Raw genomic sequence first — 26823 nt, forward strand, 5'->3', positions numbered from 1 at the left:
GCATAGTGTTGATATATTTATATATTTTAAATTAATTATTTGATTAATTTTATGAAGTTATAATATTCAAATCAATTCATGCACTTTTTAATTTATGCTAACTCAAATTCATATGCATCACGTAACATTTTATATGATTTTTTTAAATAATAAAACATTAATAGTTTTATTAAAACTGATATTCCTGATAAAAAAAATTAGAAAGTATGGAATATATTAAACTAATGATATAGTACTTTTGTTAATAAATCAAAATTATCCATACAAATTTATCAAAATTAGAAGTTCACAATTTATTAAAATATTATTTGTTTTTGCTAAATTTATTAAAAAAAAAATCCTTTTGCTCACTCAATAGAAAAAAATATGAACACTTGTCAACCATGGGACCCGCAGTGTTATGATAGGAAGGTATGAGAGCGGGTACGTAATGACAAATAAATTTAACACGGCCCGGTTAATAGAAAGAACGGCCTAACACGCAGAGATCGGCCACGTGCGCACCGGAACAAAATGTGACAGTTGGCGTTGAGACTTGAGAGTGTGCGAGCGCTCTTTATTCTCCACCCACCCTATCCGGACCCGTATGCTCCGTCGGATTTTGATCTGACGGACAATAGCATTGCGCGGCTCCCGATAGTTCCGGTCCTCGATCCGGTTCGTACTGCACGGCCGAGTCCGTCGGCCACAGGTGGCACGACGGTTATTAACGCTAAATTTTATGGCCGGAATGATAGGCTCGGGGCTGCTCCGTGGAGTACAAATTTCGCCGCCGCTTCTTCTCTCCGCCACATCCGCCAGCTTGGCATCGACGTTTCGTCCGGGTCTCGGATAGCTTCGGGGAGGCGCACTTCGATTGATCGGAAGAAGCAGCGATCAGGAGAACGAGGGGTTTGCGCTTTGTTTGGGATGGAATCGGGAAGGCCGAAGGATGTGGGCATTCTCGCGATTGACATTTACTTCCCTCCGTCTTGCGTCCAACAGGTACGGACTCTCGGAGCCAGTTTGAGTTTTTCGAGTTTTCTTTGCGATTCGGCGTCGTTCGGATCTATGGATTTATGTGGTTCGAGTTCTTTCTTTGGCACGGTCGGGGTTTTGAGTTCTTTTTTGTTTCTGATTTTGATCGATCTGGGGCTGTAGAGATGGATTTATCCTGGGTGGGTCATGAATCGCTGGGTTAGCTTGAGATAGTTTTTAGGATGAAGGGGCTGTCGGCTGGATTTTTGTGGCCTTTGTCGTTCTCTTGATTTCAATTTGTACGCGCCGAATCGTTCTCGTTGGATTTTCTTATTAAACTGCGGCCGTTCGCTCTCTTCTCTGTTGGCGATTAGAGGAACATGTTTTTTTTTTTAATCGAAACATGTTTGGGTATATGGATAACAAATTCAAAAAAAGAGCGTTTTGCGGCAGCAACTGGATAAAAAGGGAACACAACTGTGTGTCGTTACTAGTTTTTGTGTCTACTATATATTCCGATTTCCTGTGCAAAACTCAGCCTTTTCTTCAATTGTTCTTGGCATTTACCTCACGAATGTTTGGACAATTGTATAATTTTCCTTGTAAATTATTTTATTGCGGTATCGGGATGTTCTTAATCGGAATCTATGCTAATGATAATATTGCATTTTATCGCCGCAGGAAGCGCTTGAGGCTCATGATGGGGCGAGTAAAGGGAAGTATACTATTGGGCTTGGCCAAGACTGTATGGCCTTCTGCACTGAAGTGGAAGATGTGATCTCTATGAGGTAACAAACCACCTATTCTGTACAGTTCTCACAAGATAAAAAGGGAAGGACGTAAGGGTTTTCATATTGAAGTTGGATGGAATGTTGTTAGAATGTCTGTTTAATGCCTTGGGTAGTCTACAAAGGAGTCATTATATACTACCTAAGTGTTTTCTTTTTCTTTTTGTTGGTCGTTTGATCTATATTAGTTTTGGAGGTAGCTACATAGCTCATAAATAGAAGAATTGATCAAGATTCCATGATGTAGCCAATTTGTAGGTGTATTTTCTTCATTGATTTGTCGTGCTACGATGGATACTACCTAATTATACTTTTTCAGAGCTAATACTCATAACCTCTGAAACTATGTAACTTTTGATAATTTTGCTGCACAGCGACTCATTACAATATACCTCTCTTGACTACTATATATTATTGTTCACTTCCATGCTGGCTGTACTTAAAGATGATAATGGCAGTTCTGAATTATTTGGATTTATAAAATTTTTTGACATCTTATTTTTCTGGCTAAGTTTGAATACTAATTATATTCTGTTCAGCTTGACAGTTGTAACATCCCTCCTAAAGAAATATCAGATTGATCCTAAACAGATTGGCCGTCTAGAAGTTGGCAGTGAGACAGTCATAGACAAAAGCAAGTCCATCAAGACTTGGATAATGCAAATATTTGAGGTGCATCTCTTTGGCAAGCTTGTGGTTAGGCAGTAATTTTATAGTTCACTTCTTAACATATGTTGTGTTTGTAGAGTACACATCTTTTAAGAGAATTAGATTGTTTTGATGACCACAGTTTGGAACCAAGGGCCAATTTTTTTTCCCATGTTAAATATAGTCAATCAATTACAAGTTATTCTTTATGTTTTTTGGAACCATGTGCCATACCATTTCTCTGTTTCATGATATATAAAGTCAGTCAAGTGCAAATTATTCCTGTTTCCTTACAAAGGTCATTTACCTCTCATCCTAAACTTGAAAAATGCAGGAATATGGTAATACTGATGTTGAAGGCGTTGACTCAACAAATGCATGCTATGGCGGAACAGCTGCCTTGTTTAATTGTGTTAACTGGGTAGAAAGTAGCTCATGGGATGGACGCTATGGATTGGTTGTCTGTACAGATAGTGCAGTATGATTCTGGAAACTGCTTACTTTCTCATGCTAACCAATTTTAACGACAATATGATGTTTCTTTCTATACTTACTAGTTCTTTTCCTCTAGGTTTATGCAGAAGGGCCAGCTCGGCCTACTGGTGGTGCTGCTGCCATTGCAATGCTGATTGGACCAAATGCCCCTTTTGCTTTTGAAAGTAAATACAGGGGAACCCATATGAGTCATGTCTATGATTTCTATAAGCCAAACCTTGCAAGTGAATATCCGGTTTGTTTTCTTTCAATCCTAATCTAAGTTATCATTTTTTCTGCCGGGTACTATACAATTATTAATCAGTGGCGGTTTTAAGTTCCCAACCTCTTTATAATATGTTCAGGGGCTTAAATATTTTCTTAAGCATCTCTTTCAAGGCTTTAGGCTCAACTGATTTTAGTTATGAAAATCTCGATATGCAAGGTTCTCATATTCATTGCACTTATCTAGGTTGTTGATGGCAAGCTATCACAGACATGCTACCTCATGGCCCTTGATGCTTGTTATAACCTGTACTGCAGCAAGTAAGTCATGGAATATTGTTCTAAAAGCTTCTCTTATTTTGTTTCTTGAAGTGCTCTAATTGAGTCATTTGATGTTGTTAGATTTGAAAAGTTTGAAGGAAAGCAGTTTTCAATCTCTGATTCAGATTATTTTGTTTTTCATTCTCCGTATAACAAGGTACATCAGTTTTAGTCATAATTTATTATGTCTTTTTGTCTTCAAAATTTAATCGTTCAATTTTTTTTCATTGTTTCACAACAGCTTGTACAGAAAAGCTTTGCTCGTCTCTACTTTAATGACTTTCTGCGAAATACAAGGTTAATTCTTGTCAACACTTCTTATCCTTTTATTTTCTTGACCATTCTTAGGAAAGTACCACTTAGTTTTGTTCACAATACATACATTAACCTTGTTAAAAATTATACTTTTTCTCATTTTCTCGCTCCCGACTTCGTATCTTTAAGTGTTCAGCGAATACTTAAAGGAGCTTGATGTATCCTTTTGTCATTAGTTTATTTACATGCTAGTTATAGGTTCACAGTAGTGATGTCACATAATTATATGAAGCTTAATACTATTTGGATTTTTTTTTTTCTATCTTTGGTTCATGTATGATACCAGATAAAAGTATCCATCAGTTTTAGCCTTCTGGGTTCGAAATAATAACACTAGTAGGTTATTATCTAATCAAAAGACTTTCCTCACCCACATCATTTGTGCGGGGCAGTGGCACATGAGAAATTAAATCCTGGTACCCATACCATTTGCATCCCAAATGTGACGTATTAGTATCACCAAAATGAACTGAACTTGATCATCACAACATTCCCATGGTTGAACATGTTATCAGTTGATAATTGAGTTACTAATTGCATGGAGAATGTCCGAGGTAAATTTGTACCTAGTATGTATTTTAATTCATCCTAGCAACAGATCCCTGCTGTCAATGTTTAGGATAGAGAAAACCTCGTTCCAGTTTTCATTGGACTCAAATGGAACAATTTGAGACTAATCTGTTTTAGGTGAAACTTATTTGTTCATACTAGATTCTAGTTTAAACCCTTGAATTTAGAATCTCATTAAAAAGAGATCAATATGAGATGAAAATATTCACTGTAAATAATAATTATAGCAATTTATCCTTTCTTCAATGATGATGAGTATGTTCTGTTTTCTTGTTTCTCATTAGTGCTGTTGAGAAGGATGCAAAAGAGAAACTTGAGCCTTTTTCAAACTTGATTGGTGATGAAAGTTATCAAAGTCGTGATCTTGAAAAGGTATAGTTATTCTGATTGTTTAGTCTGATAGAATCTTAGATTTATGATCCTATTAGCTTATTCCTACTTAAAACTGTTCAGGTTTCTCAGCAAGTTGCCAAGACATTATATGATGCAAAAGTTCAACCCTCTACTTTGTTGCCTAAACAACTTGGAAATATGTACACTGCATCTCTTTATGCTGCATTTGCATCTGTTATTCACAACAAACATAAAACTCTGGTAACTTCACTATTTTCTTTTCTTGTCATATTTTTCAAGAACGTAAATGAATGGTAATTATTTGGTTTTCAATTATTGTGTAGGTCGGCCAGCGGATTGTAATGTTCTCATATGGAAGTGGTCTTACATCAACTATGTTTTCTTTCAAGCTTCAGGAAGGCCAACATCCATTTAGTCTGCCAAATATTGCCTCCATTCTTAATGTATCAGAAAAGCTTGAGAGAAGACATGTGGTATGTAACTTGTTTGATTTTGGATTCCAATTCTGCTAGCTTATCGCATCATGAGTTATTCTGTTTATTCCGTCTGCTAATCTTTTAGCAGATAATTATAATGTTCATCTAAAAAGCGCATAATGATTCTTTTTTGCTTCTGTTCCTACTACCTGGTGGTTTCATCTTTTCATGTTTCATCCTCAAGTTGCATAACTGCTTTCATAGATAGATGCATGCTCAATGTTTGTTCAAATTCGCTAAGCCATCCAATGTGAGCAACAAACTTGGGAGGTTGAGAAAGACTATTCCTTTATCTGTTTTGGTACATTTTAGTAACCCTGTCTAATAGTTGAAGAAAACAGTCCAGAGACCATTGGAATCAACCCAATTTATTCTTCTGAAGTAATCTTAGAGCAACCATTCTGGCAATAGAGAATGAGTAAGAATGTTAAGATGCAACTTCTAGTTAATCAATAATTGAAAAAGAATTCATAATTATTAGAACCACCAAAACATATCGACATGATTTGGAAACATCTGAAATTTGCTAGGACTAACCAACAGTTTGAATTGCATAACCTTCAACTGATGTCCTTGTTCATAGTTTTGCATAGCTATAATATGCACCATAGATGAAGCAAAATTGATCTTTTTCTTCTTTCTACTAGTTCAAAGAGAATTCACACGCTGCTTTGCTTCTTCAGGTTCCACCTGAAAAGTTTGTGGAGACACTGAAGTTGATGGAACATAGATACGGAGCCAAGGATTTCGAAACAAGCAGAGACACAAGCTTACTGACACCGGGAACCTTCTACCTCATGAAGGTCGACTCCATGTACCGTCGACATTATGCCAGGAAGGATGCCTAGGAAGTTGAACATGGTGAAAATGGTTCTTTGGCCGATTGTCATTGATGATGAGCTTCCAAAAATAAGGAAGCTGGTAAAGAACCAGCTGATGTTGTTGCAATAGTTTTAATGTCGATGCGACATTTGGACTTAGCACTCTAATAAATGAATTTGATATATGAAGTGGCAAGCGATTTGTTTGAGCTACCTTCCTAATTTGTAGCCAATATATTCATTCGTTTGAGAACTTTGTTTTGAATGTAGTTATACCATTTACTATGACATTCTTGACCAGATTTTCTGATGGTGTTGAGTTTCATGATTCATTGAATGGTTAGATAAGGAAAGAAATATTCATTTATTCAGAGGTTGAATTGGATTGTTCCTCAAAAATACCTAAAATGCATTCATATTTTTTTTAAAAAAATAATCTCATTGCTCTTAAGTTTAACTTTAACTCTCTAATCTTTCTTTAAATCTCTCTAATTCGTATCGGCTCATTGACTAACCAATTCAGTTAGAGCCCGGGCCGGCATGGCTCGTTTGACAATTTTAATTGGCGAAGAAAACTGGTGCAGGCTCCTTTCACGCTTACTCTGTGAAAAGGGGTACTAGCCGTCGGATCTCTACGGATTAATCCTGACTTTTAAAATGTTAACGGTCATAATAATCCATCTCAAATTAGACGGTTTCGAAGGGCTACTTCACGTGTTGATCGAACTGTGTCTAATGTTCCCGATCAGATAACAACGGGAGCTTCTTAAATGCCCTAACGGGCCTTCCTTCACCTTCACCATCTCTGAGGAGGGCGCTGCTCCGTCCATACTGCGACGGCAGCTGTGCATTCTCGTAATGCCGGCGGAGTACAAGGTTTCTTCTCTTCCCCTAATAAACCTGGTAGCTCTGGTTGATTTTTGATATTTCACCCTGCACATACCTGAAAATAAGTGGCAAGCATTTTTTTTTTCACGTCATATGTCCCCATAGTTGCAAGTTATAACCAAACATGGGAGATGATCCGAGCCAGATTTTTTATTCTGGTCATTAGTTTCGAGCAAGAATTTGTTTTTCTATTGTTCATTCCGAGTCTGCGCCTACGAGGAGGTCGGAGTTTGCCACAATAAAAATGTTGAGCAATATTTGCAAGGCCGAGCATTCTTGAACAGAATGACTAGCTTCCAAAGTGCGCATTAAGAAATTTACCACATGCTACTAGGAGACTGCCCGAGCAGTTTTCTTCGAGGAAGGCATGAGGAGTGACTTGCAGACTTCTTCGGCCACTAGCTTTCTTCCACACCTATGATGCTACACACCAGACTTCAGAATGTATACGAAGTAAGATCTCTCTAACTCCTCGAGTTCAATTTCTTGAATGTTATGGCTACTTTGATCATCATAGCGCAAACCTACACATCCGTTTGTTGATTTCTTGAATGTTATGGCTACTTCGATCATCAGCCTATAAAAATTATAACATCCAAAGCTAAACTAATTCTAGAAAATATTTTGTGATCCTGTAAGTTTTTTTGATGTCGTCAAAAGCCTATGCAAGATTTGCATGTCAATTTATGATTTTGATGGTGCCTCAGGCCCTTCAAGGGTCAAAACTGATGACTACCTCTAGTGATTACATGGGTTGCACTTGACAGTAGCCTCTAACTCTTCCGAGAGTTAAGACCCATGATGGTCTCTACATTCGTGTCTTATGAGTACTAAGTGCGACGATGGTCTATGGCCATAATGAGGTTTATTCTTGGCATTTTCTAACCATCACATTAAAGATTAATCTGTTTGTGAGACATGTTCTTGTGTCTCATCCTCTAACATTAAAGATTAATCTTGAGCGTCAGGACTCCTTCCAGGAGTTCTAGTGTTAAGGGAGGTGATCTGAGCCTTGGTATTTTATTTCGATTAGTAATCTCAACCAGGAATCCCACATTATTGGCCTTCAAATCTCGGCCTAAGTGAGCATCTATTTGGCCTATGCAGAGGTTAGAGCCTCATTATCATATTTCTGAAGGATAGTATGAAACCAGTTTTTTTGAAAATGTGGAAGTAGTGTTAGGCATTAAAAGGTTAGTAACTTAATTATGCATCAAAGTGCGGCAAAATAAGATCATTCCACAGAAGGCACATGGTGAGATGTACATACTTGGTTGGACACTATGGGTTCTCCCCCCACTCTCTAGCCTTTGAAGGAATGCTAGTTAAGCTCCGAAGCTCCTTAATTTACTTTCTTGAAATGACGATGGGGGCTTATATCTGAAAGTTGATACATTTATAACTTCTTGTAGTGCATTCATTTTTCCATACAAGAATAAGAAGTGCATTGTAGCTGCTTTGAGTAAGCTTTGTTTTACAATGTATATAAGGGGTTAAGAGGGCGAAGAAATATGTTGCATCCTTTTAGTTCCAAGTCGTTGCTGGCCTTGTGCTCCATGAATTTTTGTGCATGTAATTCTAGCCGATTACCTTTTGCTCTTCATCATTGTCAATTATGTTTTGTTCAACAAGGATTTGTTTTCACTTTTTTCTAGTTACATACAGTAAGTTATATACACACATTTGTGTGCGTATATAATATATATATAGTGAAAAGATAGAAAAGTTAGGAAATGTACTTTTTGGGGATGAAATTGAAATTTTCATACAAATGGGGGGGTGATGTGAGAAATTGGAATATTTGGGGTCAAAATTAAATATTTGGAGTGAAATTGAAAATTGGAAGACAAGTTGGATGAAAATGAAATATGTAGGGGTGACATTGTGATGAAAAAAAAGAGATTATTATCAAAAAAAAAAATACACAAAAAATGTAAAAAAATCACATCTTCCTTCAATGGGTCGTGCCATGTGTCACATGGAAGATATACCCCCATGAATACAGACCGATTCACTCACGGGGATTAATAGTATTAGTATAATTATTTGAGGCATTCATGAGAACAACGATCACATGTATGCATTCTGGACCATGTCTTCGTTCACAAGGATTAGTAGTACTAATTTAATCATTTGAAGCAGTTGTGAGAAGAACAATCACATGCGTACATTGTGGACCACGGAGAGTTCATGAATTAGAGAATTGTATATGCTTCCATCTACCCCAAAGTCAGAATGGAATACCTAATCACTGCTCCATTTTGAAGAGCATTATGTTGATTGTTTCTCTGGTTTCTGATTAACTTTTCATTTGATGATCATTGTTACTTTAGCTTCTGTTTATGATTATCTGTTTCCATCATTTCTTCTAGTTGTCCAAAATTAAAATTCTACTGGTGATATGAGTCCTGACTATTGGCTTCTTAATGAGAATATCTCTCTAGTATTCATTACTGAAATCTGAATCGATATATGAGCCTTTCCTTGGCAATTTGGTAAACTATTCTACTATTTCCACATGAAAATTATTATCAAAATAATTTGGCGTACAATCGTAATAATAATAATAGTAGAAGTGAATATAATAAATTTGGAAATATTATTTTTTGCTATCGATCTTGATTATGATGTCAAATATGATAAATCTCGATTGATTTAAATCAATTCGAAATTATTTTTCATAATTATTTTTTTTTGTTTTCATTAAAAACGACTTAATTTAAATTTTGGCTTCATACATTGATTTGATTTGATCTCATGAATACTAATTTACATGCCCAATTATTTGATCAAGAGAGAAAAAAAGAAAAAAAAAGAATGAATGGTTGATGTTGCTCATTCATATGAACAGGGAAGCTATTCTCAGCTCTCCATGGAATTTCAACCAGAAAGCATCAGCTGCAGAAACTTCAACTCATTCACATTAGACCTCAATCATTTTCTGATTCAATGCGATATACCTCCACCTTTCCTTCTCAACAAAGTCCGCGTCTAGAAATTTAGCAATGAAAATCCAAAGCCTGTAGGCATCCTCAAAATTAGTAAGGAAACTGAGGGAAGCATTTATGACATTTATTCCCATATCACTGTTCTCTTTCCTTCTGTTTACAACAACTCTCTCATTGCCCCTCCTCTCCAGAACTTTATCCTTCTCGGCTTCATATTCTTTTGAGAACCATATATTGTTTAGGAAGCCACAACTAAGAGAAATGTTGCTTCTATCTGCAAGCTTTTGTACCAAAGCAGGCTCAATTTTATCTCCTTTCCAATCAAATACATTGAAAGCTAAGGCAGGTGCCCTGTCAAACTTTACTCTTGGACCATATATTCTGACTAGGGAATGACCACTCTCGGAGTGAGGATGCTGCAGTTTCATCAAAGCAGTAACTAGCCAATTGGTGATGCATCTTAATCTGGTACTGATGAGCAACAGACCTAGAGAATCTGCATGGTCTAATCCTCTGCACAAAACCTCCAAGCTCTTGTTTGCTCCACCGTTGCTTGCTGTCTTCTCTGCTGGCATAGAATGTTCAGATGCTATTTCTTCAATACCATCAGATGTTTCTTCTTTCTCATGTTGTGCTTTGGAACTCTCTCCCTGCTCTGATATCATAACTTGCTTTTGTTTTTCTGCAGAAGCACCTTCTCTAATCATGTTATTGCTAAGAGAGCTACTATAGATCTGGCCAGGTATTGGTCCAGAGAATGAACTGGAGTTCTCAACATCAGCTTCCTCAAATTGGTGTCTAAAGGAATGAGTATCGGAATCAGTTCCTGAATAATCATCAGTTAGCTGTGAGAGCTTTCTTGCTGGTACTAGGCTCACAATCCCAATGCTCCTGGCAATCATCGACGATTCCAAGGATTCAATGCTGGAGTTCTTGACAAGCAGACCTGCAAAACCGGATGGGTTTTCTCCAAACACTTTGAAGAAAGAACAGATGATGAAGTCTGGTTGGATCAGTGAAAGTCCAAGGGTATCGAGGTCCTTCGGCGCCAAACAACATGCATCAAGCACTACTTGCCATCCATGTTCTTTAGCCATCGTCATCCATAGGTAAGGATACCTTGCCCCAGTGATTCTGGATTGAAGTGGAAACACAAACAATCCTCTTTTTTTCCTTCTTCTCATTCTCAACTTCTCCATCAATCTACCAGAATGAATCCTGAAGCTTGGCCAAGAGAAGCTGGCGGACATGACCTTGGCCCCTTTCCTCTGGGCGCTTTCCTCCATTGCAATCATGGCCTCACTCTCATAATCATACACGCTTAGCAAGCCCTTGGTCTCCTGGAACGGGTATGATTCTGCCAACAGCCTGAAAGCTGTAGTCCTGTTGGCTGTGTAGACCATGCTGTATTCACCATCCAGTATGTTGAGAAAATGCATAATCCTTGTCCTAATTGCAGATTCCAGGACGCTATCTTGGTCATTAGGCTGCACTTGAGATTTCAAGCTTGCTGACTTGTAAGAGACGTTGAAGAAAGGAGGCTGCAGGAGACCTGAAACCAGGGGATTAGTGGATGAAGATGCTAAGGCAGAATGCATTTGTGCATGGGAGAAGAGGCTAAATCCATAGTAGTCAAAGCAGACATGTCTAGCTAAGTGGTAGTATTCACTGTTCCTGATCTCGTCTGCTTGCTGCGTCTCACCGTACTGTGGATAAATTGCTATGAAGTTTGAGAAGGCCTCTGCGAGAGGAGGCACGGATTCATGGTCGGTGAAGTGGGTATTTGGGAAGATTGAATCCATCGTTGACTTCACAAAATTTGAACGTGAGATCCTTGTGCTTGTGGCTTTTGCTTGGGGCACAGCGTTGCTAGGCTCTTGGAAAGGTACTGGGAAGCATATCTGGGCACATCTATCCTTGATGCAAGAATACTGCATCTCTGAGATCGCATCCCCTCCTTGTTCTTGCTCGTGGCCTTCTTTGTCTCTTCCAGTAGCCTTTCGTGGCCTTCTGAAGTATTTGAGGATGGAGGACATGGCGTTTCATAGGCCGGAGGGGATGGGCTGTCATAGAACTGGTCAGATTACTCAACTGAGCACATCATCCCTGCTTCTGATTTCTTCGATGCAGGCCTTGTGCATTCTTTAATCTCATGCTCTCCTTCCACCGCCAAAAATGCCATTTTTATAACTTCATAGCAACCTTTTTATTAGTCAACCACTTTTTTGGTACCTTGACTGGATAATCTACATCATCAACAACTAGCACTTCTTTTCAGATGTGTTAACTGCTTCCTTGACCTTCATTTGGTCGTCTTATATTTGTGGTCCACCTTCTACTATATATGAAATTATTGTTGCCTTCAACTGCATGGACCATTTCAATGCAGATGGATTGAACTTCTCGTACCCATTTGTAAACGGTAGTAGCTTCTTACTTTGAATGATTCTAAAAACTCCCGACTAGCCCGGTAAATGTTTGAGACCATAAACACTACCAGAGGTAAGGAAGAGGACAGAAAGCCTTTACAATGAGCGGTTAGTCTGCTAGGCCTTGATGTGTGCTTCTAACTTAACACACCAGATAGTCTTCATCTATTTGACTTCATTTTTTTGCTGAATGATTGATTGATTGTCTCAACTTCTTCTTAGCAATCACAATATTTTTCTTAAGAATTTACTGCTGCTACTTAATAGTGTGCCACCTGTTTCCGCAGGAAGCAAGCTTTGCTGATTTTTATCATGATTCAAGCTGCAGAAGATTTTTCCAAACACCTTCCATGGTCAACTCAAAACCAGGTAGCTCTCGCCATTTCCTTTTTGCTCGTGTCATATAAAGGTAGGGAAAACATTATTTGCCACCACTTGGAAGAGATGATGACTACGAGGAGACCTTATTGTCTCATGCCCTCCTCTCCACGCATTTCATTTTCATTCGCTGTTCCATGCTGTGGCTGGTAGTGTCTGATTGGTTGAGTCATGTGGGTCCATAGTGAGTGCTCCAACTTCATCCAATCACCATAAGGGTGGTAGTCTGTGGAGTCTGTTTCATGTGGTAGTGCTCAAACAGATCGAGTTGGAGTCAATGGGTCGACTCGTAGTGGAGACATGGATCCACCACGGGGCTAACAATGGCGATGCTTTGTCTGTACTCTGTAGCCTGTTCCATGTGCGGTTAAAGTCAGCACATCTTCTGAGTCAACGGGTTGACTTGATGTGGAGACAGGAACCCACCATGTGGTATCAACGTGCCCTAGAAGGCTTCTAGCATTGCATTAACCCGGTTGAATAAGCTCACTTTATCAGGATTAAGTAGCTGCATTCAGGGGCGGATCTAGGGGGATCGGGGTGTGCTTGAGCATCCCTTTGTTCCCGGAAAATTCCATCAATATGTTGTAGTATGAGTAGCGAGAAGGAAGACAAGCTCCAGTTCTTTTTTTTTAGCACCCTCTTTCTTTTTTATTTGGATCCGTCATTGACTGCATTGTTAGACAAATATCTGGATCCTGAGTTTAACCATGAATGAACCAATGAAAATCATATAGTTTATTCAAAATAGATGGCACAGATACGACTTTTTGTCAGTAATATATATCAAGTGTGTCAATATATATATATTTTCTCACATTTAAGCCGAATTTCTAGACCAATGCTCACATTTATAATTGCAATGCGACCTTTTCTTTAATTTCATGGTTTTTATATAGTCGAAATTTATTTCTCCTCACATCGTAACAAATTATTCCAATACTTGTTTGACCATCCAACTCTGATAGTTCGGTTCTTAGCAAGTTGAATCATGCATTTATTATAATAATTAATTTAAAGTTTATGCACACGGAAATAGAACATTTGAATAAGTTGCAGGGCGGATCGAGAGATAATTTATGGCTAGGGTTAGCAGAATTTTTTTTAACATAAGAAATATATTTAATAGCAAAAAGTTAATGATAAAATATTAAATTAATAAATTATAAAATTACTATTAGACTATTACTTATTGAAGTATTAGTTAATACTTGATGACATATTAGTGTTGGTTGCGTACCTTATAGTCATCGGATAAGAAAGAGGAGACAATTGTATTATGTGATTTTTTATCTTTTGAAATGTTGTAATATTTGTTCATTTTTAATTATTAAAAAGGTATTTTTCTCGATGTATACAACTAGACCGTCATTCATTCACTTGTCGCTCATTCTATTATGTAAATTAATCTTTATCGTCTTCATCGTTGAAAATATTTTTTAAGCAAAAACAATCACAATTGGTAAAATTATTATTATCTCAATTAGACGATAAATCAATGGATAAATTTGATTTTTTATAGTTTCATTCATTTTTTGAGCAAGACTTTCTAAATCATCAATTCTAGAAAATTTGGATCTCATATATTAGGAATGAAATTTTAAAGTTGTTGCTAAATAACTATATAATAATTTGTTAAGAAGTCCTTAGGATATAAATCACAAAGTTTAATTAGTTTATGAACATTGAATTTAGAAAAAGAATTTCTTGGATAAATACCTGCTATATAATTAAGTAATTCTATGCCAACTTGGAAAGCGAATATCATGATTCGCAGTGGAACCAACCCAGATAGAATCTTATAGGATTCAAAAATAATAATAATTAATAATTAATAGTTAAAGAAAATCTTATTAGCGAATATAATAATAATAAAATATTTTTTTTAGAAATAGTACTTGATAGAAAATTTTGACACAATAATAATCTAAATTGGTGATATTTACCTTCTGCGCCTGTTATGATCAAGAAACTTTTTTTGAATCATTAGAATTAAAACTATTTTCTAACTATTATTCTTATACTAAGAATAGAAAAAAGTGAGAAATTTATGTTTACTTTTAAAATAAAAACAGTTTGATCTGTTAGTGAATAATTTCCTTCAAAAGTGATTCCGCTTCCTTAGTGAATAACTATCAATTAAATAATTATCTTCCATATTTTACGTTGGGATCTCATTCAACTCATAAAATGTGTTGGCTTTATCTCTATCAATTAAATTATGACTTGGATAATATTTTGATCTCTTTGTTGTAAGACATATCATTTTCATCAAGTGCAACATGAAAACAAACTTACAAATCTTCAATTTTTGAATCAAACTTTTGACAATCCTTCTACTATCAAAAGAATTGGAATCATCATAAATATTCTCTAACACTTGTATCATTGAACGCCACATAGATAATAGATGAGATAATGTCAAGTAGTGTGATCCTCAATATTACAACAATCCTATTATGCTCAATTTACCTAAGTTGATCTTTTCGTTTACATGATGCTCCAGTCATATTCACAATATAGAGACAATTAAAAAAATTATTTATATTGAGATTACTCTAGTCAACAACAATAATAATTAACTATAATTAGTGAGAAAAACAATAAATATACCCCTGCATATGGATTTTTTTGTAAAATAAGAGATTTCAACCCATTGAATTTACCTCGCATAATTGAAGTTCCATCATATCCTTGACCTCTCAGTGTAGATAATGATAATTCATATGTTACAAATAAAACATCGATAACATCCTTCAAAGAGTGAGAGCTAGTGTCAGATACATGTATAATTGCAAGGAATTGTTCAATCACATGTCATCTTTTGTTCACATATCTCAAAACAACTCTAATTTGCTCTTTCATTGAAATGTCTCGAGACTCATCAATCATCAAGAATAAAACATTGTTCCCATTATCTTTAATTATGGAAAGTGTGATCTCATAGGCACAAGCGCGCATAAGATCTCTTTGAATTGTTGGAGAAATCATTTGATTGTTTCCCGGAGCATTTTGATTAACAACCTTAGAAACATCCTCATTTCGTTGACGGTATCATTGAAGCAATTCAAGAAAGTTTCCTCTATTTAAAGAACTACTTGACTCATTATGTCCACGAAAAGATAGTCTTTACTTCAAAAGAAATCGCGTAATATTCAACATTACTATTAAACGGGTGCGATAAGAAACCTCCCTATCTTGATGACGTACTCGTAATATATTTAAAACACTATGTCTTTGGTCTTGAAAATATTCAAATTGTACTTAGCATGATTGTGACAACTATCCACGACACCATTATGCAAATTAAATCTTTCTAATGTATTTTTCCTATTAATGAATCCCCTTTTTACAAAGATATTATCTTTTTACCGACCTCCTTTATTTGATAGTTTTAAAAAATAACATCATAAGCAAAATCCATATCTTTGGATAGGCTATATTTTATCCATGTATATATTTATACCAACTATCTTGGAAACTCCTTTCTTATTTACCAAACTATCTTTTTAGATGTATGATCCGGTAGTAAGAGCGGGCCCCCCCCCTTTTTTCTTGCAAAGTCAACGCCAAGTGGAAGTCACCGGAACAGCCGCCCACCCAGAGGAGAATGTGGTCCGACCGGACGGACGGCCATAGAGGGCCGGTCCGATTGGACTGCCGGCCGGCCGATGGAATCGAGTACCCGGAAAGGTCCGGCCGGTTTGCACTCATAGTTGGTAGGCACCCTGTCAAATCGGGGTTCCGACGCTCAGTTAAAAAGGTCATGGGCCGAGCTGACCTTTTGACCGATCACAGTCATAAAGCACCCCTGTTTGTTAGTCTCCACAAAGCACAAGTAAACCACTGCGGATGTCCGGTCGGATGTTTAGGTATCTTTCCGCTCGGACTACAAGTTTGGAGCAAAGGAAATGGCCAGAGGATTTCTTTCTCCAACAACCTGTAGGTTTCACGTGTGTGTCATGCTCCAAATCTTGTGACAGGGGATTCTGCCGTCCCATCGAGGGCATGCTTTGACTGTAGCGATATGGGTCAGGTAAACTTTCTGACAGCCGCGTACCTAGGAAAGGACAGGTAAGCTTTCTGACAGCCGCATACCTAGGATAGGACAGGGGACACTTATGCACCTTGGTACACGTGCCCGAACCTTTCACAGCTCTATATAAAGAACCTCAGGTTTCATCGACAGGAGAGGATGGTATGTACTCTGAGACTTCTGGAGCCACCTTGTTCATCGTGATTTACCTGACTTGAGCGTCGGAGGGTCGTCGCTGGGAATCCCCTTCCCGGCTCGACTTCTGTGCAGGATAGCCGGAGCATCTCGACACTAGTTGGAGACCTACATCAGCGAGCCTTGGAGCGTCACGTGCCCAGCGTCTGTTGACTTCTGGTTCGGACAGGATCAAATTGGCGCCGTCTGTGGGAACGCTCCTGCATCCGAGCAGAGACAATGGACGAGGCTGGACGACAGCACACGGTGACGCTTTCAAGGGAGGAACTCGACGCTCTGGTCGAGATAAGGGCCGCCAAACTCGTGGAGCAAAAGCAAAAAGCATCCGCCGAGCGGGCGGAGCAACAAGCAACGTCCGCGTCGGGGGGCCGAGCGGAAGCACCTCCAGCCACCGTCGCATTCCACCGGGCCTTATTTCGCACCCCTGGAGCCACGCCAGCCCGAAGAGATATAGGATCTTCCTCAGATGAAATGCCAAGGCGGGATGACAAGAAGGGGAAAGCTCCCCGGACGGACTCATCTCCCGAGCGGACCAACCGTCAATTTTCGGAAGCCATTCTGCGAGATCCTCTGCCCAAGCACTACGTGCCCCCTACGATCGGCGAGTATAATGGAACAACGGACCCGGATGATCATTTGGGTAAGTTTGATAATACCGCCACGCTCCACCAATACACTGATGGAGTAAAGTGCCGAGTCTTCCTTACCACGCTCTCGGGATCGGCTCAGCGGTGGTTCCGTAGACTGCCGGACGGATCCATCACAAGCTTCAAGGACTTCCGAACGGCCTTCCTCCACCACTTCGCCAGCAGTCGGCGTTATCAGAAAACAAGCGTTAGCTTGTTCGCCATCAAGCAAGAACCAAAAGAATCGCTTCGAGCTTACATCCAGCGATTCAACCAAGTGGCGATGGACATCCCAACAGCCACATCGGAAACGATGATGAACGCCTTCACACAAGGCCTTGTTGATGGGGACTTCTTGGTCGCTCATCCGAAAGCCGCCCCGAGACTATGATCACATGCTACATCGGGCCAACGAATACATAAACGTGGAAGAAGCGCAAGCCGCTCGGAAAAAAGAAGCTCCAACCGAGCGTGCACTTGTTCATGCCGAGCGGAAGCAGCACTCCGCTCAGCAACCACCTAGAGGACCAAGGGCTGAAGCAATTCGATCTCCCCACACCAGATCGCACGTGCAAGAAGTGGCTGCCGCTCGGCCCAAGCCAAAGAAGAGGTGGACCCCAATGTTCTGCAAATTCCACCAAACGGATACGCACAACACGAGGGATTGCCGAAGCCTTCCCTTTGTGTCCAATCCTATTCCCCGGAAAGCCGAACGACGGTCTCCTCCCCTCAACACGAGGCAAAGGACCCAGGAAGCCGACCGGACCCGCATAGAGAGGCGACATCACCATACGTCCGACCGACATAGATCCCCAAGACAGGAGAGTCGCCGGACGTCCAGGGAACGGTCCCGACCATCCACTCGGGAGGAAGAAAACAGGAGCAATACTTCCCGGGGCGAAATCAACGTTATTGCTGGTGGGCCGACCGGAGGAGACTCCAACCGAGCAAGAAAGGCAGGCGTTCGGCAGCTGCAGATCCATACGGTCGGCTGTAGCCAAGAGCGGGCAAGTGGACCGGAAATCACTTTCGGGCCCGGAGACTTGGAAGGAGTAGAAGTACCCCATGACGACGCGCTGCTCATTAAAGCGGTAATAGCAAATTACACCATTCACCGCATATTTGTTGACACAGGGAGCTCGGTCAACATACTATTCAAGAAGGCGTTCGATCAGCTGCAAATTGATCGAGCCGAGCTGCTTCCAATGACGACCCGCTCTACGGGTTTACGGGCAATGAAGTTCAGCCGGTCGGACAAATCCGGTTGGCCACCTCGCTGGGAGAAGAGCCGCTCAGGAGGACCAGGACAACAAACTTCGTGGTGGTTGACTCTCCCTCATCCTACAACGTCATTTTGGGACGACCGGCGCTCGGCGAATTCCGAGCGGTTGTCTCAACCTTCCACCAGAAGATAAAATTTCCCGTGGAGGACAAAGTTGGAGAAGTGCGGGGAGATCAACTAGCAGCTCGGCGTTGCTATATAGAGATGATCCGAGCAGAAGCTTCTTCCGCTCGGAAGGTCCCCCGAATCGAGGTACACGCCATAACCGAGAAACCTCCTGCTTTAATTTATGATGAAAAGGAGGAAGTTCAGATCCATCCGACCCGATCGGAGGCCACCACTTTCATCGCCTCAGATCTAGAGGAAAAACAGAAGAAGTGATCCAATGCCTCCGGCAAAATCATGATGTCTTTGTTTGGTCGACACACGAGTTGCAATTTCGCCTAGCCTAGCGCAACATGAGTTGCATGTCCGACTGGCCGGCGAAGAAAAAAGAGATTTTAGCGCGAGCGAATGCCATAATCCGGCGGAGTAGAAACTTCGAGGCCGCCACATACGTGAGGTGCGGTGGCTAGCCAACGTGGTATTGGTCTCCAAGCCGGGCGGCAAGTGGCGAGTTTGCATTGACTTCGGGACTTAAACAAAGCATGTCCCAAAGATCTTTATCCTCCGCCGGATAGATCAGGTGGACTCTACGGTGTGAGTTAATTGCATGCTCGACGCCTACCGGGGCTATCACAGTACCGCCGCGCGAAGATCAAGAAAAGGTGAGCTTCGTAACGTCCGACGGCACATATTGCTACAATGTGATGCCGTTCGGATTGAAGAATGCCGGGGCCACCTATCAGCGCTTGATGAACAAGGTATTCAAGGAGCAGATCGGGCGGAACCTGGAAGTTTACGTGGACGACATTCTTATCAAATCCGTCCGAGCGGCCGATCTTTTCAAGGATATGGAAGAAACCTTCCGAACACTGCGCAAATATGGAGTCAAGCTAAATCCCCAGAAATGCCTGTTCGGAGCTAAAGGAGGGCGTTTCTTGGGGTATATAGTGACCGAGCGGGGGATCGAAGCAAATCCCAACAAGGTGAAAGCTCTGCAAGACATGCTTCCTCCCAGAAACACAAGGGAAGTGCAACGGTTGACCGGTCGGATAACTGCTTTGTCCAGATTCATCTCCAAAACTGCCGACCGGAGCCTGCCATTCTTCAAGATCCTACGCAGAGCTACTAAGTTCCAGTGGAACGAAGAGTGTGACCGAGCATTTGAAGAGTTGAAAACATATTTGAATTCCCTGCCTGTACTGGCCAAGCCGATCGGAGGTGAGTCACTGTATATGTATTTGTCGTCAACTGAACATGCTGTAGGCTCAGCACTTGTGAGGGCGAGCGGCGAAGAGCAGCCGGTGTATTTTCTGAGCCATATTTTGAAAGATGCTGAATCTCGCTACACCGGGCTCGAGAAGTTGGCCTTTGCATTGGTTCTAGCCGCTCGGCGCCTTCGACCGTATTTCTTGGCCCACACAATCATTGTCCGGACGAACAGTCCACTCGGAAGAGTCCTGTTGAATCCAGAAGCGTCCGGACGGCTTATCAAGTGGACGACAGAATTAAGCGAGTTTGACATCCAGTACCAGCCCCGCTCGGCGATTAAAGCCCAATCCTTGGCTGATTTTGTGACCGAAGTGCAGAGGCCCGAGCCGGAAGCTCTGTGGAGGATATATGTGGATGGGTCTTCCACTCGACTCGGAAGCGGGATTGGGATATTACTTATCTCACCGCAAGAAGAAAAGATGCACCTATCCGTCCGGCTGGACTACAAGGCCACCAACAATGAGGCAGAGTATGAGGCCCTTATAGCCGGATTACAGGCGGCACGACATGTGGGGGCCGGTCGGGTAACTCTCCATTCGGATTCACAGTTGGCCGCTCAGCAACTTTCCGGCACCTTTGAAATCAACTGTGTTCGGCTTAAACTCTACGCTGAGGCCTTTGAGAAACTCAAAGCTACTTTCCGAGAGGTGCTTATTCAGAAGATTCCCCGAACGGAGAACCAGGCGGCCGATGAGTTGGCCAAACTCGCGAGCTCAATAACGCCGATCGCCATGCAGCAGCCAATTGAAAAAACGCTGATGGTGGCGCATGTCGACCGGATGCAAGGCCTCGCGTTTCCAAGTGACTGGAGGACACCTATTATAGAATTCCTCCGTTCGGGCACCACACCATCCGATGAATATGCAGCCCGGCTCCTCAGAAGAAGAGCCGGTCGGTTTACACTCATCGGAGATCAGCTTTACAAGAAAGCTTTCTCGCGTCCTCTGCTAAAATGTGTAGGCTCGGAGGACTCAGCTTACATCCTCCAGGAAGTACATCAAGGATCATGTGGAGGTCATCCGGACGGACGCTCGTTAGCCAAGAAGATCCTCTTGGCCGGATACTTTTGGCCAACTTTACAAGTAGATGCCGCTCGGACAGTGTCTACATGCCTTTCATGCCAGAAGTATCACAACTTCTCCCACCGACCGGCAGAGGAGATGAAGGCATCAACCATCTCATGTCCGTTCGATCAGTGGGGAATGGATATTGTGGGTCCATTTCCGATGGCGACCGGGCAGAGGAAATTTTTACTAGTGGCGGTAGATTACTTCTCCAAGTGGGTGGAGGCCGAGCCGCTGGCAAAGATCACTGAGCAAATGGTTAAAAAATTTATCTGGCAGCACATCATTTGTCGGTTCGGCATCCCTCGCCGATTGGTGTCCGACAACGGGCGGCAGTTCACAGGGAAGATGTTGGAGGATTGGTGCCAAAGCTACGGCATTGAGCAACATTTCACGTCCGTGGCCTATCCTCAGAGCAACGGTCAAGCTGAAGTCGCCAACCGGGAAATTCTTCGTATTCTGCGCACTCGGCTCGACCATTTGGGAGGGAGTTGGCCGGACGAGGTGCCGAGCGTCTTGTGGGCTATCCGAACGACGCCAAAAGAAGGGACGGGAGTCACACCGTTCCATTTGGTATACGGCGGTGAGGCTGTCATACCGGTCGAAGTAGGCGTTGAGTCAGCCAGGATCCAGAACTATGATGATGACAACACCGAACGAAGAAACATGGAGCTGGACTTGGTAGAAGAGGAGAGGGCAAAGGCGTCCGTTCGACTGATGGCGTACCGTCAGCGGATGAAGCAAAACTACAACCGGCGCGTAATTCCCAGATCGTTCCAAGTCGGCGATCTCGTCTGGAAGAAAATCAAGCCGGTCGGCGACGTCGGCAAGCTTGAAGCGCCATGGGCAGGCCCTTTCAAAATCATCGAAAAGCTCCGCTCGGGCGCGTATTATCTGGAGGATGAGGACGGACGGCAGCTAGATAGACCGTGGAGCGCGAACCACCTCCAGCCTTACCGGGCGGGGTGAAAGGTGTATCACTATAAATCACCCTGTGTATTTCATTTTCCGACTAAATACTTGAAATGCAGAGATGAAAAGTCAAAGGAGCGAATATAAGGCATTATCATCGTAGCGCGAAGGCCCCCGAGTCGATCGGTCGGGAGGTTTATGTGGTTAAGATTTGTAAGCAAATAACCCGTGCCGTTCGGCCGGAAGTAAATGGGTCGAGCCAAACGCTCGAAGATCGAAGGCCCCGTGCCCTTCAGACGGAGGTATATTATCCGAGCCAAAATACTCGATGAAGTAGATCCTGAGCCGTGCGGCCAGGAGGGCATTATCCAAGCTGGGGGAAAGGCGAAGAGCAACTCCGAGCGGAAGATCGACGAGCACCGTCGTTAAAGATCAAGAGACGAGCCGGCGTCTATAAACCCTCCGAGCGGAAGATCGACGAGCACCGTCGTTAAAGATCAAGAGACGAGCCGGCGTCTATAAACCCTCCGAGCGGAAGACCGACGAGCACCGTCGTTAAAGATCAAGAGACGAGCCGGCGTCTATAAACCCTCCGAGCGGAAGACCGACGAGCACCGTCGTTAAAGATCAAGAGACGAGCCGGCGTCTATAAACCCTCCGAGCGGAAGACCGACGAGCACCGTCGTTAAAGATCAAGAGACGAGCCGGCGTCTATAAACCCTCCGAGCGGAAGACCGACGAGCACCGTCGTTAAAGATCAAGAGACGAGCCGGCGTCTATAAACCCTCCGGGCGGAAGACCGACGAGCACCGTCGTTAAAGATCAAGAGACGAGCCGGCGTCTATAAACCCTCCGAAGCGGAAGACCGACGAGCACCGTCGTTAAAGATCAAGAGACGAGGCGTCTATAAACCCTCCGGCGGAAGACCGACGAGCACCGTCGTTAAAGATCAAGAGACGAGCCGTCTATAAACCCTCCGAGCGGAAGACCGACGAGCACCGTCGTTAAAGATCAAGAGACGAGCCGGCGTCTATAAACCCTCCGAAGCGGAAGACCGGCGAGCACCGTCGTTAAAGATCAAGAGACGAGCCGGCGTCTATAAACCCTCCGGCGGAAGACCGACGAGCACCGTCGTTAAAGATCAAGAGACGAGCCGTCTATAAACCCTCCGAAGCGGAAGATCGACGAGCACCGTCGTTAAAGATCAAGAGACGAGCCGGCGTCTATAAACCCTCCGAGCGGAAGACCGACGAGCACCGTCGTTAAAGATCAAGAGACGAGCGGCCTATAAACCCTCCGAGCGGAAGACCGACGAGCACCGTCGTTAAAGATCAAGAGACGAGCCGGCGTCTATAAACCCTCCGAGCGGAAGATCGACGAGCACCGTCGTTAAAGATCAAGAGACGAGCCGGCGTCCATAAACCATCCGAGCGGAAGATCGACGAGCACCGTCGTTAAAGATCAAGAGACGAGCCGGCGTCTATAAATAATCCGAACGGAATATCGTCGACACTGCGATCATTCGTATTCCCCGCCGATTGTCAGACCGAAGCTATTTTCCGATCGGACTCGAGGTAAAAAAGGTTCGGATCGGCTTATAGCGAGCGATTCTGGCCAGCAGCCCAGATTGATATTCGGCCGGACGGGAGAGCTGGGGAAAACACTTCATTCTGGAAGAATGCACCTCGAATGCCCAAGGTATGATGTGATAGAAGACGAGCGGACCGTACAAGTGTCAGCCAGGGAACAGTGCAAAAAGATAGAGTACACGAAAGGAAAGCATTTCATTAAAATTAGAACCTTAGGTCGAGCGGCCTAAGTACAAAAAGGTTCATGTTCAGCCGAGCTGCGAAATTACAAAAATTACTCGATGTAGTCGTAGAGGTCCCTCGGAATGTTGCTCAGGAGCTCCACTTGATCGCCGGCCGGAATATTGGTGGACTCCGGAAGAAGGCCCTTCGACTTCAGATAGGTCATAGTGGCCGTAATTGCCAGGTCGAAAGCCGAGTACATCCGCTCGCAAATTTTTTCCGAGAACTCGGGCGATCGGATGTAACTTTGTCGGAGAGCGGCGACTCGGCTCGGCTCGGCATCCTGGTATTCCTTGAAGGTTGCCTGGGAGCTTGTCAGGGCCTCATTCAGACGTTCAATCTTCTCCGCATCGGCCGAGCGGCCTGCCTTCTCCCGATCGAGCTGCTCCGTCAGCTCCTTTATCTTCAACTCCAGGCCCCGGGCCTCCACGTTTTTCTTCTCCAGATCGGAGATGGCTGTGTTCTTCCGGGTGGTGGCCAGAGTTATCTTTGTGTCAAGCGACTTGACCTGTCGCTCGGACTCGGCTAGGGCGTGGGCCTGATCAGCTGTTTTCTTCTGCTCAGCAGCTAGCAGAGTTTGAGTTTTCTTCAGCTCTTTTTGCAGCTCGGAGTAGGAAGGTCCTTGGGAGCCGCTCGGACCACCTGCCGCCCGCAATTGCCTTATCTCCTCGTCCGCCATAGCCAGACGGTTGGAAACTGCTATCTCTTCCACCCACCTCTGAAACAAGAAGTCGCAGTTGTTAGAAGCCGAGCGGAAATATTTTAGGTAAAACAAAAAACAACGAAGAACTTACCCCCGTAGCCGCTTGCATGTGGCTATTGGCTAAGTTCTGGAGAGGGATCAGTGGCGGCCCACATCTCGGCGAGGGGCCCTTTCAAAGTAACAGTGTGCTCGGGCACGGTCGTCCGGTCAGCCGGCAGCAACTCTTCATCGGAAGGTGAAGAGTAACCCGTATTGTGCGGCCGTGACCAGGATCGCCAGAAGCTGGCGCAGAAGACCGCGAATGGATGGTCGAACGCTTGGGTGAGCAGCGGGGGGAGAGTGTCGACCGAGTGGCCTCGGCCGGGCGATCTCGTCCCAATCGAAGGCGTCCGGTCGGATGAAATGGTCTCGTGCACCGGCGCTTTTGCGGTGGGCCGGTCGGAGGGTTGGACCGCAGAGGTAGCCGTAGCGGGGTCTCCACTCGGCGTCTCTTTGGCTGGCTGATCCTCCTCCCGAACGGACCCTTCCTCGGGGCCGTTGGTTCCCTGGAGGGGTAGCGCCGCCCTGTTGTTGAGGCCTGAGCGGCCGATTCACCTGGGTGCCGCTTTCTCCTTCGTGAGAACCGACCGGCTGAATACCCAGCGCCTTCATTTCTTTTGCCGCCACAGCCTCCAGCGCTGCTGCCTTCCATGGCGATGTCAGCTGCATGAAGAGAAAAAGAAATCGGTTAGCAATTAAAGCAAGTGCCAAAGCAAAGTTCTTACCGAAGCCGGTCGGGAGTGTATAGGACTCAGCCCAAAATGTACATCACTCCCTCGTGAAGAAGCTTGTTGATGTCAAGTCGTAGACCGGCTAGTACATTTGCGGCGTGAAGATATTCCGGTCATTTCTTCAGTTCGGGAGGGGGAGGTAGACTGACTTGCCACTGGGTCGGAAAGTTTGGCTGACTGGGCATGCGGAGGTAGAAATAATAGTCCTTCCAATGTTTATTGGAAGTGGGTAGTTTATTGAAGAAGACCAAACCGGGCCGAGCTTGGAACATAAAGGTGCCCGGCTCGGCTTGCTTAGGATAATAGAAATAAAAGAAGACCTCCGGTCGGAGGGGAATGTTGTGAATCTTGAACAAAACGACAACGCCGCAGAGGAGACGGAAGGTGTTTGGTACTAAACTTCCGAGCGGCACGCCAAAATAATTGCAGACGTCTGCTATAAAAGGATGGACGGGGAACCGCAGACCGGCGGTGAATTGGTCGCGAAAGACACAGAAACCGCCGCGCGGTGGTCTGTGAGGCCGAGCGGCAGGACCAGCTAGGCGAACTTCGATATCCTCGGGGATTTCGAAATTGTCAGCCAAAATATCAAAATCCCGTTGTTCGAAACGAGATCGCATGGTAGTATACCATGGGCCTAAGGATTGTTCTTCGGGATGAGAAGAACTGGCCATGATCGGGACAGAAGAAATCAAAAAGGAAGTTTCAAAGACGGGGAAATGGAGTTTCAAAAACTAGAGCAGAAGTGCGAATTAGATATCGGAAAGGAAAAATGAGAGATCTAAAACCTTACTGAGGGGAGATGAATCGAGGAAAGGCGCCGGAAAGCGTCAGAAGGCAGCAACAAGATCGCCGGAGCCCGCAACGCAGAGAGCAACAGTAGAGGTAACGGAGGCGTGCGAAGATGAGAAGGAAACGAGGAATTTATAGTGTGAGGGCCGGTCGGCCCCCACCGTCGGATCCAGGTCACGGGAATCAATGCATACATCTAGCCGTTTATTTCGAATTGCTTCGGTTACATCAAAATGCCATGCAACCGCATCCGTCCTCTGATGGCATTGCTCCACGTGGCAGTCAATCATTCGTAGCATTTATTGAAGGTATGATCGACATTGATGTCGAAGATTGACGCAGAACGCGAGGAGATCCGGCAAAAACCATCATTGATTCATTCAAGGATATCTCCGCCGCTGACCGGGCGTAGAATATTAGCATGGATGAGCCGTTCGGCTAGACTCACAGTCCAGTCAGTCAGACTATTCGCCTCCTTCGACTAGACTTGAAGGGAAGGCAAGTGATCCGGTAGTAAGAGCGGGCCCCCCCCCTTTTTTCTTGCAAAGTCAACGCCAAGTGGAAGTCACCGGAACAGCCGCCCACCCAGAGGAGAATGTGGTCCGACCGGACGGACGGCCATAGAGGGCCGGTCCGATTGGACTGCCGGCCGGCCGATGGAATCGA

General features: G+C 43.4%; 2 protein-coding genes across 2 annotated transcripts; one reads left to right on the forward strand and one right to left on the reverse strand.

Annotated features, from left to right (window-relative positions):
* Nucleotides 1-736: 736 nt before the first annotated feature.
* LOC121989657 (hydroxymethylglutaryl-CoA synthase-like) lies at nucleotides 737-6237 on the forward strand. The gene is made up of 12 exons (XM_042543838.1): nucleotides 737-984; nucleotides 1639-1745; nucleotides 2285-2417; nucleotides 2728-2871; nucleotides 2965-3123; nucleotides 3340-3413; nucleotides 3495-3570; nucleotides 3655-3710; nucleotides 4583-4670; nucleotides 4752-4892; nucleotides 4976-5125; nucleotides 5812-6237. The coding sequence occupies exons 1-12, from the start codon at nucleotides 910-912 to the stop codon at nucleotides 5974-5976; spliced, it is 1368 nt and encodes a 455-aa protein (XP_042399772.1). The 5' UTR covers nucleotides 737-909; the 3' UTR covers nucleotides 5977-6237.
* Nucleotides 6238-9511: 3274 nt separating this feature from the next.
* LOC121989658 lies at nucleotides 9512-12064 on the reverse strand. Its single transcript, XM_042543839.1, has one exon. It carries the CDS (start codon nucleotides 11819-11821, stop codon nucleotides 9761-9763), a length of 2061 nt encoding a protein of 686 aa, XP_042399773.1. The 5' UTR covers nucleotides 11822-12064; the 3' UTR covers nucleotides 9512-9760.
* Between the last annotated feature and the right edge of the window lie 14759 nt (nucleotides 12065-26823).

Source organism: Zingiber officinale, chromosome 6B, assembly GCF_018446385.1.
Source record: "Zingiber officinale cultivar Zhangliang chromosome 6B, Zo_v1.1, whole genome shotgun sequence".
In the NCBI taxonomy this organism is placed as follows: Eukaryota; Viridiplantae; Streptophyta; class Magnoliopsida; order Zingiberales; family Zingiberaceae; genus Zingiber; species Zingiber officinale.